The sequence below is a fragment of the Mus caroli genome, chromosome 1 (assembly GCF_900094665.2).
Source record: "Mus caroli chromosome 1, CAROLI_EIJ_v1.1, whole genome shotgun sequence".
Taxonomy (NCBI): Eukaryota; Metazoa; Chordata; class Mammalia; order Rodentia; family Muridae; genus Mus; species Mus caroli.
In genome coordinates, this window is record NC_034570.1 from 31,236,425 (window position 1) to 31,249,081 (window position 12,657).

Below are 12,657 nucleotides of genomic sequence, written 5' to 3' on the forward strand. Positions count from 1 at the left end.
AGTTCCAGGACAGCCATGGCTACACAGAGAAATCCTGTCTTGAAAAANAAAAAAAAAAAGGGGCTGGTGAGATGGCTCAGTGGGTAAGAGCACCCGACTGCTCTTCCGAAGGTCCAGAGTTCAAATCCCAGCAACCACATGGTGGCTCACAACCATCCGCAACAAGATCTGGCACCCTCTTCTGGAATGTCTGAAGACAGCTACAGTGTACTTACATATAATAAATAAATAAATCTTAAAAAAAAAAAAAAGGGTCATGGACGGGGGTTTGGGAAGTGAGGAATGGGAAGGCCCTGGGTGCTGGGAACTGAGCTCTGTTCCTCTGTAAGAGCAGCAAGTGTTTTAACTGTCCAGCCATCTCTCCAGCCGTCAGTGGTCTTCAAGGGCATGGCCCCTGGATGGGAGGCCTGCCCCAGTAGATGGTCCCACATCACGTGTATATGGGCTATACATGAAGTTAGGAGGTAATGGGGATGGACTTAGGAGGCCTTGGAAGAAAGAGCAGGAGGGTGAATATATTGTGGGCATATATGAAATTTTCAAAGGATTAAAATATTAACAACAGTACTACCACTGTAGTCTGAATCTGTAACTCCAGCACTCTGGAGGCTGAGGTAGGTGGAATGGGGAGACAGTCACTAAACAGAACAAAACACAAGAAAAAAAGGCTGAAATGACATCACGTTATGTTTGTTTTCTGTAATTCACAACGTCTAACTTCACAAGTCTGACCAGTCCCCAGTGCCTAGGACAGTGTTGTTCAAACAATCCTCACCTTTAGAGTGCTGGGACTCAAGTGCTGGGGTTAAAGATGTGAGCCATCACACTCACCTTGCATAGGCTGGGCCCTTAACTCCTAGGCTCAAATCATCTTCCTGTCCCAGCCTCCCCAGTAGTTGGACACACAAGTTCATCTGCAGATAATAGAACCCAGGGCCGCATACATGCCGGGCAAGTGCTCTACCACTGTACTATGCCCCTGGCTCCACGAACGGTTGAACAAATGAATTTGAGTAAGACATTCAAATCCAGCTTAGGTCTGGGGATGGTCTCTCTGATTATACCTCAGGTGAAGGTGGGGAATGAGGAGAGGCGTTGTGGCCCACCACATGTCTTCCCGGTCCTGTTGAGACAGACTCACCTGGGTTTTCTCTGCCGAGAAAGGAAGTGACTCCTGCTGGCCCAGCATCCGGGCAATAATCACAAGACTCAGCTGACTTCTCAGCTGCCTGGGAGAGAAGAACAGGGACTCTGAGTGGGGTGGGCTGGAGGCCTGGGGGCTTCTGAATATTCTGGAAAGCATGGCAAAGGCAGGTTACCTGAGAGAGGATAATACATTTTCCTTTGGAGCTGTAACTCCTTCAGATCTGTATGTATTTGTGGGTCTGGATGGGTGGAAGTTCTACTCGGAAATGGACCAGCATTCCTACCTCTGCATAATAACCACTCACACATGAAGAGACAGAGCCAGGTGAGGCTCAGTGGTAGAGCACAGCCCACAGGAGAGCCTGGGGCCTGAACCATGAACAGAGCAATAATCGGAGAAGGAAACTGTAGAGGGGCTAACACTGAGGAGGAAAACACGCAGAGAGAGGGAAGGGCGACTGGAGGGAAAACATTCCCTTTGCTCTTCTCTTGGTCTGGCTGCATGCACTGACTCTCAGATTTCAAAGGACTTCTAGCAGGGTGGGTGACTGGCTTCCTGAGACCAGGCTTTATTGCGTGCGTGTGCGTGTGTGTGCATGTGTGTGTTCACTGTTTTGAAGAACTTTCCTTTGGGATTTTCCTCCTACATCCTGGGCCTCAAAGTGACTCAACCCCTGAAGTAGTTTTTGGGTCTTCATTGGACAGTTAAAAGGGTATAACCTCTCTGTGGGACAGCTAATGAATGTGACAAGGTGGCCACTTTATAGTGTTGTTTGTCCTCCTGACTCCCAGCAGGACAGACTTTAGGAGGGCCAGCAAAGAGAACAAGAGAGACAGAGCCACAGGAATGCCCAGAGCCAGTTGTAGATGAAGCCCCCAGCCCCAGCTCCTAGACAATTTGCTCCCTGACCTGCTTGTGAAACAGGCCCTCCTGCTTCACTCAGCCAAGCTGGACATCCGAGGCCAGCCGTGTGGCACGGCCTAGTCGGTGCTTACTCAGGCCTGAGCCGTCTTCTCCTTGGGAGTGAAGGCCCTAGTGGGGCTTCAGATGCTAACACTTGGATCCTGGGGTCTAAGAGATGAAGAAAGAAGAAACCAGAGGATGTGGCTGAGAGTTGTCCTGGGACCCTCGAACCTAGATGACAGGGCAAAATCGCAAGCCAATATTCTGTAATTAATCAGCCAGCCTTGCTGGGGAGATGGCACTGTGTCCTTCCAGGATCTCCAGACACTGGTCGCCAGGCAGGCAGCCCTGTGAATGGAATTATTTATTCTGACAAGGATGGCACCTGGGGCCTTACATGTGCCAGGCAGGTGCCATGCCACAGAATTTCATTCTTAATCTCTTCTGGAGTGACTTCTGCCACCACACAGTGCCAAGTAGCCCACTCAAAATGGAAGCCAGACACTACTGTCTTGAGCCATGCCAGGGAGTAAGATGAACGGAGGAAGGACAGCAAAGAAGGGTCTGCGTTAAAGCCTGCTGGAAAAGCTACATCTGAGACTGGCCTCTTAGAACAGCTGCTGAAGGGACACCACGGGGACCAGAGTACGGATGGCTCCCAAGAAAGTATCCCAGAGCCACACTTGCCTTATTGAGAGAGTGCTGAGGCAGACCTCCTCCAAGCTTCCTGGAGGCCAGAAAGCTCACAAGCAGACTAGGGCTTGAGCTCTGCAGGTTTTGTTGATTTTTCTTAAGTAACAGAAAAATCAGAAGAATCAACAAAGCAGGAGGCTCTTCATTTAAAAGAACAATGGCAGGCGGGGTGAGCACACATCTGAAGGTCTATGGTGGAAGAAAGAAATGGCCCCTCTGAGGGTGGAGGACTATGGGGTACTCCATAGCTGACAGAAAGCAAGGCCCTTGGTCTCTCTGGAACACTGAAAACATTTACTGAGGACATACATACACCTACCCCTTGATTTTGCAGTCCTGCTCCCATGTTCACAAGAGAGAGGTACTCATAGCAGAAGCACCCCATTAAGCAGACTGGACAGTGTCTACACGCTACCCCCACATGTCCCATCCCTCTGCCGCAGAGGCGATGGTGCATTCCATCACTCCCACAGCAGGGACAGGTGGCCCTGGGCAGGCTCCGGGTGTGCTTTCTCTTCCAATGTGGGTGCTAGTTTCACATGTGCTTGACTTGTGAGAACTCTACCGAGTCACATGCTCAATGGCCTGTCTGTCTGTCCAGCTGTACACTGTGGTTCAATAAAGAGATTCAGCTACAAGGGATTTATGCATGTCAGGTTTAGCAAAGTCTCTTTGTCTTAAAAGAATGTTATTCTGTGTTGAGTTTGTATTTCATCTGGCAACTGAGGGAGAAGCTAGCCATTTCCCCCAGAATTCTGCCTGGCTTTAGTCTTGCCCTCCTTCTGTGGAAGCATTGGGGGGTGTCCCAGAGTTTCCTCGGGGACCCTGAGAACTATCGCATTGAGGACAGGCAGCTTCCATTGGAGCAGAGCCATAGGATGGTCAATAAGAGCCTATCCTGATCTTCCATGGCCCCTCCTCTAGGTCCTGAGCCCCAGCTTCCTCTTCATCATATCCTCCACCCTGGCCTGCCTGTAGCTAGGACCTGTTTTCCAGCTGTTCCTGGGATCTGGGATCCAGGGGCAGCTAGGCCCAGACACAGTGGGAGGTAAATGGTTCCTCCAAGCAGCTGCCTCCCTCCCTGCCAGAGTCAGAAGTCCTGCATCTGGGCTTCATTAACTCCCCCCCCCTCCACACACACACACACACCACACACACACACCAAGGCCCACAGAGGGTGGGAGGGGCCGGCCAGGGAGAGGGCTAGAGCTGGCAGGCCTCACAACAGTACTGGGGGGAGTGGATCCTGAAGGGAAGAGGGGTGTGTGTGTGTGTGTGTGTGTGTGTGTGTGTGTGTGTGTGGGGGGGGGGGGGGTGGTGGTGGTGTCATGTCAGAACTGCAATCTAGAAAACATGCGCACGCACACACCAGCAGGCAACTGTGACAGAGAGGGTAAGTGGACACAAAGAGCCCATATCTATGAGCAGAGCTCCCTACACTGGCAATGTGTGCTGCCCACTGTCCTCCTGACACTCCTTCCTGAATCCCCAGTCCCACTGAGAAACAAGGACAGGGGGCCACTTTTTAACTTGACAGATGGAGAGCTTACAATGGAAAAGCAGTGAGGAGCCTCCTTCCCCCCTCCCCGCGCCCCCCCCCCCAGCCCCAAGTACCAGTCCAGCTGTGCAGGGGGCAAGCAGAGGGCCCTGCCCAGGCTGTGGGCTGGTTTTCCACAGAAATTGCCTAGCCCCACCTGGCAAAGCTTTTCCAGAACTCACACTGGGCAAGCACAGAAAGATGCAGAGGCCACTGGAGCCCTCCCAGCAGATGTCAAATAAGGCAATAGGTTCCAACATAGTGCTTAGGCCAGACCAGGCCAGGCCAGGCCAGTCTTGGTCTCTGTCCCGCCCACTCCAAGAGGCCTCTATAAGACCAGGACACTGGATCAGCACACAGAGGTGCCCAAGGCACTAGAAAATTATGAAACACTATTTTTTTTCTAAACCAGAGGATTCAGGTACTTGGCTTCCAGACTGTCACTGTCTGGGCAGCTCTCTCACAAGGGACCAGACACCCTGCAGGAACACCCAGGAAGGTAGTATATGTGCCACTGGAAGTTAGGACAATGACACACAGGCCACTACAGTACTCACCCCCCCCCCCCTGTCTTCACTCCCTCCAAAGGGAACCAGGCCCTGCTGAGACTGAACTGCCCTAAAAGGCTACCAGGCATTTGGCCAAAGGCGTGAGCTGCGTTTTCCAATGTGTCCAGGACAGCCCAGGATGCAGCAGCCTCTGCCTGTTCCTCTGTGGAAATGCTGCCTGACACCTTGCTGTATGGCCTACATCCCCAGAGCTATAGACACCTGTCACCCTACTGGCTCCTCAGTCCCTAATGGGAGTCATCTCCAATGTGAGTGCTCGCTCCTTGGGCAGTAAGAACCAGGCTGTAAACCTGGTTAGCAGTTTGGGGAGTCTTTCCCCACACAGTCCCATTCTGCCTGCATCTGTAAGTACAGGGCCTCCATGCAGCCTGGTTGTCCAGGTGTGCTCATACAATCCCATGGGCTTGGAGAAGGAAGAGGCAGCCTGCACCATGCGGCCTGGAAGAGGGGGGTTACAGTGACTTTTAACCCAGGCAATGGATGGCCACAAAGCAGGATGAGGAAACAACTACTCATGTCACCAGGGAGCTGTCCTGGTGTCCCCAAGATGTGTGTGAGCACAGGGAGCCAGCCTCACCAGCCTCCCAGGACCTGCTGCATGGGCTCATCTCTAGCAGTGCTCAGACACAGGCAAACCAATCAGTAAGGTGGGGCATTACCAGGAAAGTGCTGATGCCTTGCAGAAGGGATGACTGGAAGAGGCCTAAGGGAGTTTCTGGAGACCAGATGACATTTTGTCCAGAGGCTAAGTATACAGATGGCAAACTCAAGATCCTCTCTTGAGTCCCTGACTGGCCACCTGACATGGCACCCACAGGCTATGGACACCTAGCCTACTGCTCACACACTACGTCAGTGTTCACTGAAAGTCCCTGGCCCTTTCCCCAAGTGTTTATTTCCGTCACAGAAGTGCAACATCTGCCTGACAAGCTGGTCCAGCCCATTTGCTTGGTAAACAAAGGGAGTTAGTTCTTCCTATATTTTGCCAAAATATGCCCTTGTGTGGTTCTGAGCAGGCTTGTGGGGTCTGTGCTCCAGGAGTCAGCTGGTGGGCAGGGTTGTTCCCACCCTTGACCGCATTTGCTGTGATCAGCAGGTGGCTCTGTCTACTGCAGGCCCCAGGACAACCTTACTTTTCCATCTTTTTGATCATTTTTCTTTGCGTCTGTCCTTGAAAGACCCTGGGTTGTCCATGTTCGCTGTGAGGTGAGCCACTCTGCTCACAGGGCTGGAGACTGATGCTCATTTTCTTGGCAACCGTGGGGCTTAAAGCAGTTAACAGATTGAATCCAAGTCTTTGGCCTTTTTTCACTTGTCTTCCTGACAAAGCCGATTTCTCAGACTCTGTTCTTAACTGTGCAGCAGGGCCTCTCTTTCCGACTCAGCCCATCATTATGGTTGGCTGAGTTCTTCTGGGAGCCTCAATTTGCTGTCGGTTAGATCCACGTTGCCTATGAATATGACCATTGTTCACTAATCGCCTCATTTGAGACATTGGTTTTACTCCAAATGTGAACTAGGTGGTCACAGAATGCTACCCTGAAGGTGAATGCATCAGCTTCCATGATGTCCCTAGGGTGTGATGACAGCTTCATCCAATCCTGCAGGGCTCTTCACAGTGCCCTCTCAGCACCCACCTGCCCGCCCACGCACTAGACTTTACTCTAGGCCTTCTTTTGTTAAGCACACGTTGACCCATCATCCCCAGGAGTGATGTCAAGGGGCTTTGCCTCCCACAACCTCCCAGTGAAGGGTCAGAGTGTCTCACCTACACATCTTCCAGTACAGTGGTGGGGTGTGCATGTGTGCGTGTGTGTTGAGGAGAGCAAGCAGAGAAGCTGATCCTCACTCCACACTGCCAGAGCTGTTATATATCACTTCCACTCTGAGACTTCAGCCCCTCCAACCACTTCTGATTCCATATATAAAACCATTTTTCTTGCCACAAAGACGACAGAAGTGAAACAGGCAGGATGAAGTGTTGAAGTTTCACAATCAGCCCCTAAATAGCACCCCTCACTTCAAAGACAGACGTGCAGGTGCAGTCCTCTGAGGGCCACGCATTCCCTGGCAGTCCTGTCTCCCACCCAGGCTGCTTGCTTTGTTTTGTGCTCTGCTTTCCAGTTCCTTATCTTTCAAACCTAAGGTCACAAGGGAGCAGCACTGAAATCCAGGGTCCAGGGCCTGTAGTGAGCACCCCCCCCACACACACACACGCTACCCTCCCTGCTGTATCTGCACAAAGTTCAGAGCTGACCTCCCAGCTGCCAGAGCCACCTTGCCTTAGAATCTGCTTCTGTGTGCTTTGTGATGCCCATCTAGACTCAAAAGGCATTCTCACCCAGCCTCATAGAGCAAACCACCTGTGTGTGGTCCTTCTCATTCTTCTAGCTCAAGGTTCAGCAAAGCCAGCTAACCCTTAACCCCATGGGTGGGGATGGGGTGGGGTGGGGTGGGGGTACTTGGTGTGAGGCAAGTCAGCCTGAGCCTAGTCAGTCAGATGGAGAGAGGAGAATGGAGCCTCTCCAGGAAACCAGAAGCAGACACTGTATACTAAGTTCAGATGGCTGCACAGTTTTAGGATGTGGCAGATATATGGGCATCCACAGGGGATGGGGGACAGAAAGAAATGGCAGGGGACAGGGATGGCGGAGCACAGGTACAAGTTTGAGAGAGGCGGTATGAAAGAGTAAGGCAAAAGGCCCCACAACACTAGCTGGGCTGCTTGAAAGTTATACCAAGGGTAAGAATTTTTTTTAAGATTCTTTATTTTCTGTATGAGAGTGTTAAGCCTACATTTAATGTATGTGCCCGCATGTGTGCTTAGTTCTCCAAGGGATCAGAAGACCTCTGGTGCTGATACTAGAAAAACAGATGGCTGTGTGGGTGCTGGGACACTAAGCCTAGCCCTGTGCAAGAGCAGCCAGTGCTCTTAACTTTTGAGCCATCTCTCTAGCACCTCCACTCCCATCCTGAACAGATTTTCAGTAGAGGGAACTGATAGTGTTTGGTACGGAAGGTCACACTCCTACAGAAAGAAGGATGGATCATCTTGAAAAAAAAAAAAAAACAGCCACAGTCAGACTGGACTGGGTCTCCAGGAAGAACTGCAGGGTGCTGGAGTGCAGCCTTATCTAGGAAAGAACTGTCAAGATATGGAACTAGGGGTCTGGTGAGAAGAAAGTGGCATTGTGGGGGCAGGAGTGGAGAGACACTGCTGTTTGCTGGCAGTGGGACACTTCAACAGCTCTTGTTCGTGGTGTTGGGATTGCCGAGGGCCTGGAAAAGGCTGGCTAGCAGCCCACAGAGTGGGAGCCTGAAGGGGTCAGGGCTCCAGTTCACAAGGCCACCCCGTTTCAGGGCAGGTAAGTCTAAAGTGGACGCAGGGAGGCATTGAACAGTGGCAAGAGGTGCAGTACCTGAGCTAGAACCTGAGTGTTGTGTGGAGCTGAAAGAAGCAAATGTGGGCCCTCTGGTCCCACTGCAGACACTGCAGGAGCACAGCCAGCAAGAGCACAGCGGGGAAGGGGAGGGAGAGGGTCCAGGGAAAGCCCCTGCACCTGCACTTGTCTCTGGGTTGTTCCCAGTGCACACCTGCTCATTGTGAAATCCCTTCCTCCCAGGCTGCTGTCTTCAGCTAACTCCTTGAGGAGGGATCAAGGAGATTGAACTTCCTTGATTAGCCACTTCCAAATAAAAGGATGCTGAGAGGGCACTGGGGGAGAGGCCTGGAATTCACTGGGCCAACAAACAATGGGCAACTGTGACCCAGGCAAGGACTTGGTTCAAAAGCCTAGCCAGGGCTGCTCTCCCCAGGGTCCCTTCCTCAGGAGCATCCAATTGGTTAAGTTTCCATCTAACTCTTTGCTTCAATACAGAGTTTCTCTGTGGAGCCCTGGCTAGCTACTCTGGAGCTCACTCTGTAGACCAGGCTGGCCTAGAACTCACAGAGATCCACCTGCCTCTGCCTTCCAAGTCCTAGAATTAAAGATGTGTGTCACCATGCTTAGCGTAAAACTCTAGACTTTGAAGACGAAGCTTGTCTTTGGAAGGTTCTGGACTAGACTCATCTGCTGTGGCAATTCCTTTGTCAAAAATTTAGGTGTATTCTTGATGCCGTGGTTCACACTAAAGTATATACATATACACATACATACATGCCTCACAGGGGCCCTATCTTTCAGAAATACCACATGAAATAAAAAGACAAGAAGTCTGGGCTTTGCTTCAGTGACCTGGGGTGAGGGGAGTGCCAGCAGGATCCACAGTGGCCACAGAGGGCTCTGGTGACCACTCTCTACTTCTGGACGTATTTCAACATTCCCAAATAATCTTAGACTCAGGCCAAGGAGACAGCTCAGTGGGTCTCAATGGGTAAAGGCACCACCGCCAGGCTGATGACCTGAGTTAGATCCCCAGAGGCTACAAGCATAAGAAGAGGATCCCTCTGGCCTCCGCGTGTGTTCATGTACACATGTGTGTGCAAAGTGTGAATAAAATGAGCGGATAAAAACTCATGGAGCCAGGTGTGGTGGCGCACGTCTTTAATCCCAGCACTTGGGAGGCAGAGGCAGGTGGATTTCTGATTTTGAGGTCAGCCTGGTCTACAGGGTGAGTTCCATGACAGCCAGGGCTACACAGAGAAACAAACAAACAAACAGCTCAAGGAATAAGTGATGCTGTAATCATGACTATGGGAGAAAAGGCATAACTGGAAGGAATCTGGAAGAGATGAACCCAAAGGGCAAAGACACTTGTGCTCACCTCAGTGCCCTGAGATCCGCCCCCAACAGGGTTGAACAATTACACACACATTGTTGTTGCTATTGTTGTTTGCTTGCTCATTTGTTTAAGGCAAGGTCTCATGTGGCGCAGGTTTGCTTCAGACTCGGGCAGCAAAGGCTAGCCAGGTACTCCCAGTCCTTCAACTGCACTCTCCAAGTGCTATAATCACAGCACTTGGACACCACACCCAGTCTAGAGTCTCAAGAAGCCCACATGGCCTTGACCTTCTGATGGTCCTGCCTCAACCTCCCAAAAGCCAGGATCCTATGACTGGTTCAGTTTGCAGCTCTCAGTTTGCAAAAAGCTTTCTAGCACTGTGGCCTATTTTCATCAGTTAGTGTCACTTCAGTACCCTTTCTTCTACCTACACCCCACCCTCAGCCAGCTCTGGGATGGAACCCCAGACTTGTCCATAGAAGGCAAGCATCCTACCTACTGCACCGTAGCCTCAGACTCTGTCATACTTCTCTTTTTTTTTTTTTTTTTTTTTGAGACAGGATCTTACCATGTAGCCTTGGCTGGTCTGGTACTTGCTATGTAGACCAGGTTGTCTCAAACTTGAGATCTACCTGTCACTGCCTCCTGAGTGCTGGGATTAAAGGCTTGTAACACCATGTCCAGCCAAGTCTGCATGTCTATGTATTTATACTCTATTTATATTACTATGAGTATGTGTGTTTGTCTGTGTGTGGGTTTGTGTACAGTGCCAGAGCTTTTAACAGATGTTCCTGGAGTTGGAGTTACAGGTGGCTGTGATGTGAGTTCTGGCTTCTGCAAGAGTGGCTGACTGAGCTCATAGCTACTGAGCATCTCTCCAACCCAAAGTTGCACTTTTAAAGTCTATTTGATCCTGTCACACGGCCTTCCCAAGGAGGCGTGGAGTGCATGTGCACACCGTGAAGCCGGGAGCTGGGCCTGTCTCCTCATATCTTGTCAACACAAGCAAGATGGTTCTTTCAGCTCTGTGCTGGTCTGCCAGGCAAAGAACTCTGGGTCACTGCTGCTCTTGTGACATGTGCTAGTAAGCCTTCATGCACACAGTCTAAGTGGGTCTCCTCTGAAGGCCACAGTGCAGCAGCATGCTAGGATGTTTAATAAACAGTCACAGATGGTGAAGGAGGCAGGTCCTTGGAGCCTGGGAACAAGAGCACAGTGAAGCAAGCACAGCCCATAACCCTTCTTCCTGATGGGATGGGGCTCCTTCCGGTGGCAGCAGGGGGGCAGCTCAGCCCCTAGCACAATGGTTCTCAATCCCTTTAGCAAACTTCTATCTCCAAAAATACTTACGTTATGATCTGTAACAGTAACAAAATTACAATTATGAAGTAGCAACGAAATCATTTCTGGTTGGGGGTCAGTGTGTTAGGAAGGTTGGGAACCACTGCCCTAGCAGAAAGCAGAACAGAAACTGTTATTTCCAAGCGCCCTATGGCTTATCAAGTGGGGTCACTTTCCCTTTGATTTCCCTTTGAAAACCCCTGCTTCCCATTGGTCCCACTTCAGGTGGCTTGCTTTACAATTTGTTTTCATTTTTATGCTTAAGTTGGGCACTTGGCCTGAAATCCTGATCAAGGCAGGGGTGCTGACTGCACTGTGCAAATCTGTGGGTGTGGACATGGGAGGGAGTTCTTGCTTTGTACTTAACCAATCAATTAGATCCAGAGTGTGACAGCTTCTGCACTGTTGGTTTTCCTGGGGTCAGTCTGGGCACTGAGCCCAGTGGAGCAGTCACCAGCAAGGGCAGAGCCAGGCATTCAGCAAGCGCCTCCATTACCACCATTGCTGCAGCTCTAAAGAAAGACCCACAGCAGGATGTGAAAAAGAACTGGAGTTGGCTCTTCCTGAGCTAGTTTGCAGGCCTGAGGCAGAAAAACCCTGCAGGGAGCCTGCGCTCACACAGGCTTAAGAATGAGACAGCAGGTGGGGGGCAGGGAAGGGCATGTTACACTCTCTACTCTTTCCTTGCTTCTTTCTTTCTTCCTTTCCTTTCTTTTTTCTTTCTTCCTTTCTTTCTTTTTCTTTCTTCATTTCCTTTCTTTTTCTGTTCTTTCTTTCTTTCTTTCTTTCCTTCCTTCCTTCCTTCCTTCTTTCTTCCTTTCTTTCTTTCTTTCTTTCTTTCTTTCTTTCTTTCTTTCTTTCTTTCTTTCTTTCTTTCTTTCTTCTCTTCCTCCTCCTCCTTCTTTTGTTTTTCCAAGACAGGGTTTCTCTGTATAGCCCTGGCTGTCCTGGAACTCACTTTGTAGGCCAGGCTGGCCTCGAACTCAGAAATCCACCTGTGTCTGCCTCCCGAGTCCTGGGATTAAAGGCGTGCGCCACAAAGTTTCTTCTTTTAAAAATGACTATTATTGTGTGTGTATGCATGTATGCAGGAGTTCAGGCAGGAGCCCAGAGGCAGGAGTGACGCAGAGACCACTGCTTGCACTGGCTTGCTATCCAGAGCATGCTCAAGCTTTCTTATGCCATCCAGGACCACCTGTCCAGGGATGGCACTGCCCACCGTGGACTGGGCCCACCCACATCAATCATGAATTAAGAAAATGTCCCACAGAGTTACCTACAGGAGCATTTTCTCAGTTGAGGGTCCTCCTCCCAGACAGTCTGACTGAATCTGCAGCTTGATGGTTTGGCTAGCCAGGCTGACTGGGCAAACAGTCAGTGGGATTCTCCTGTTTCTGTCTTTGCCCACCCCCTTCCAGTGCCTGGGATACAGGTGTTGTATGCAGCCACACCTGACTTTTCATTTCATTTCACTTTTCATTCTGCCTCACCTCTCCTCCCTCTCCACTCCCCTCCCCTTCCTTCCCACCTCTTTCTTCCCTCCCTTCTTTTCTCTTTCAAGACAAAGTCTTACCTTATAGTTTAGATTGCCTGGAATTCACTTTGTAGCTCACAGTGCCTTTGCAATTCAGCAATCCTCTGCCTCAGGCTTTCTTTTCTTTTTATTTATTTATTTATTTATTTATTTATTTATTTATTATATGTAAGTACACTGTAGCTGTCTTCAGACACTCCAGAAGAGGGCG

General features: G+C 50.4%; 1 protein-coding gene across 3 annotated transcripts in view; it reads right to left on the reverse strand.

The window, feature by feature from the left end:
• Window positions 1-12,657, reverse strand: part of Fam178b (family with sequence similarity 178 member B) — a 123,076-nt gene that overhangs the window by 22,404 nt on the left and 88,015 nt on the right. For all 3 annotated transcript variants that reach the window (XM_021158087.1, XM_021158105.1, XM_021158096.1), the window contains one exon: window positions 1,142-1,229. In XM_021158087.1, coding sequence (XP_021013746.1) covers window positions 1,142-1,229 — 88 coding nt within the window. The remainder of the gene's footprint in view (window positions 1-1,141; window positions 1,230-12,657) is intronic.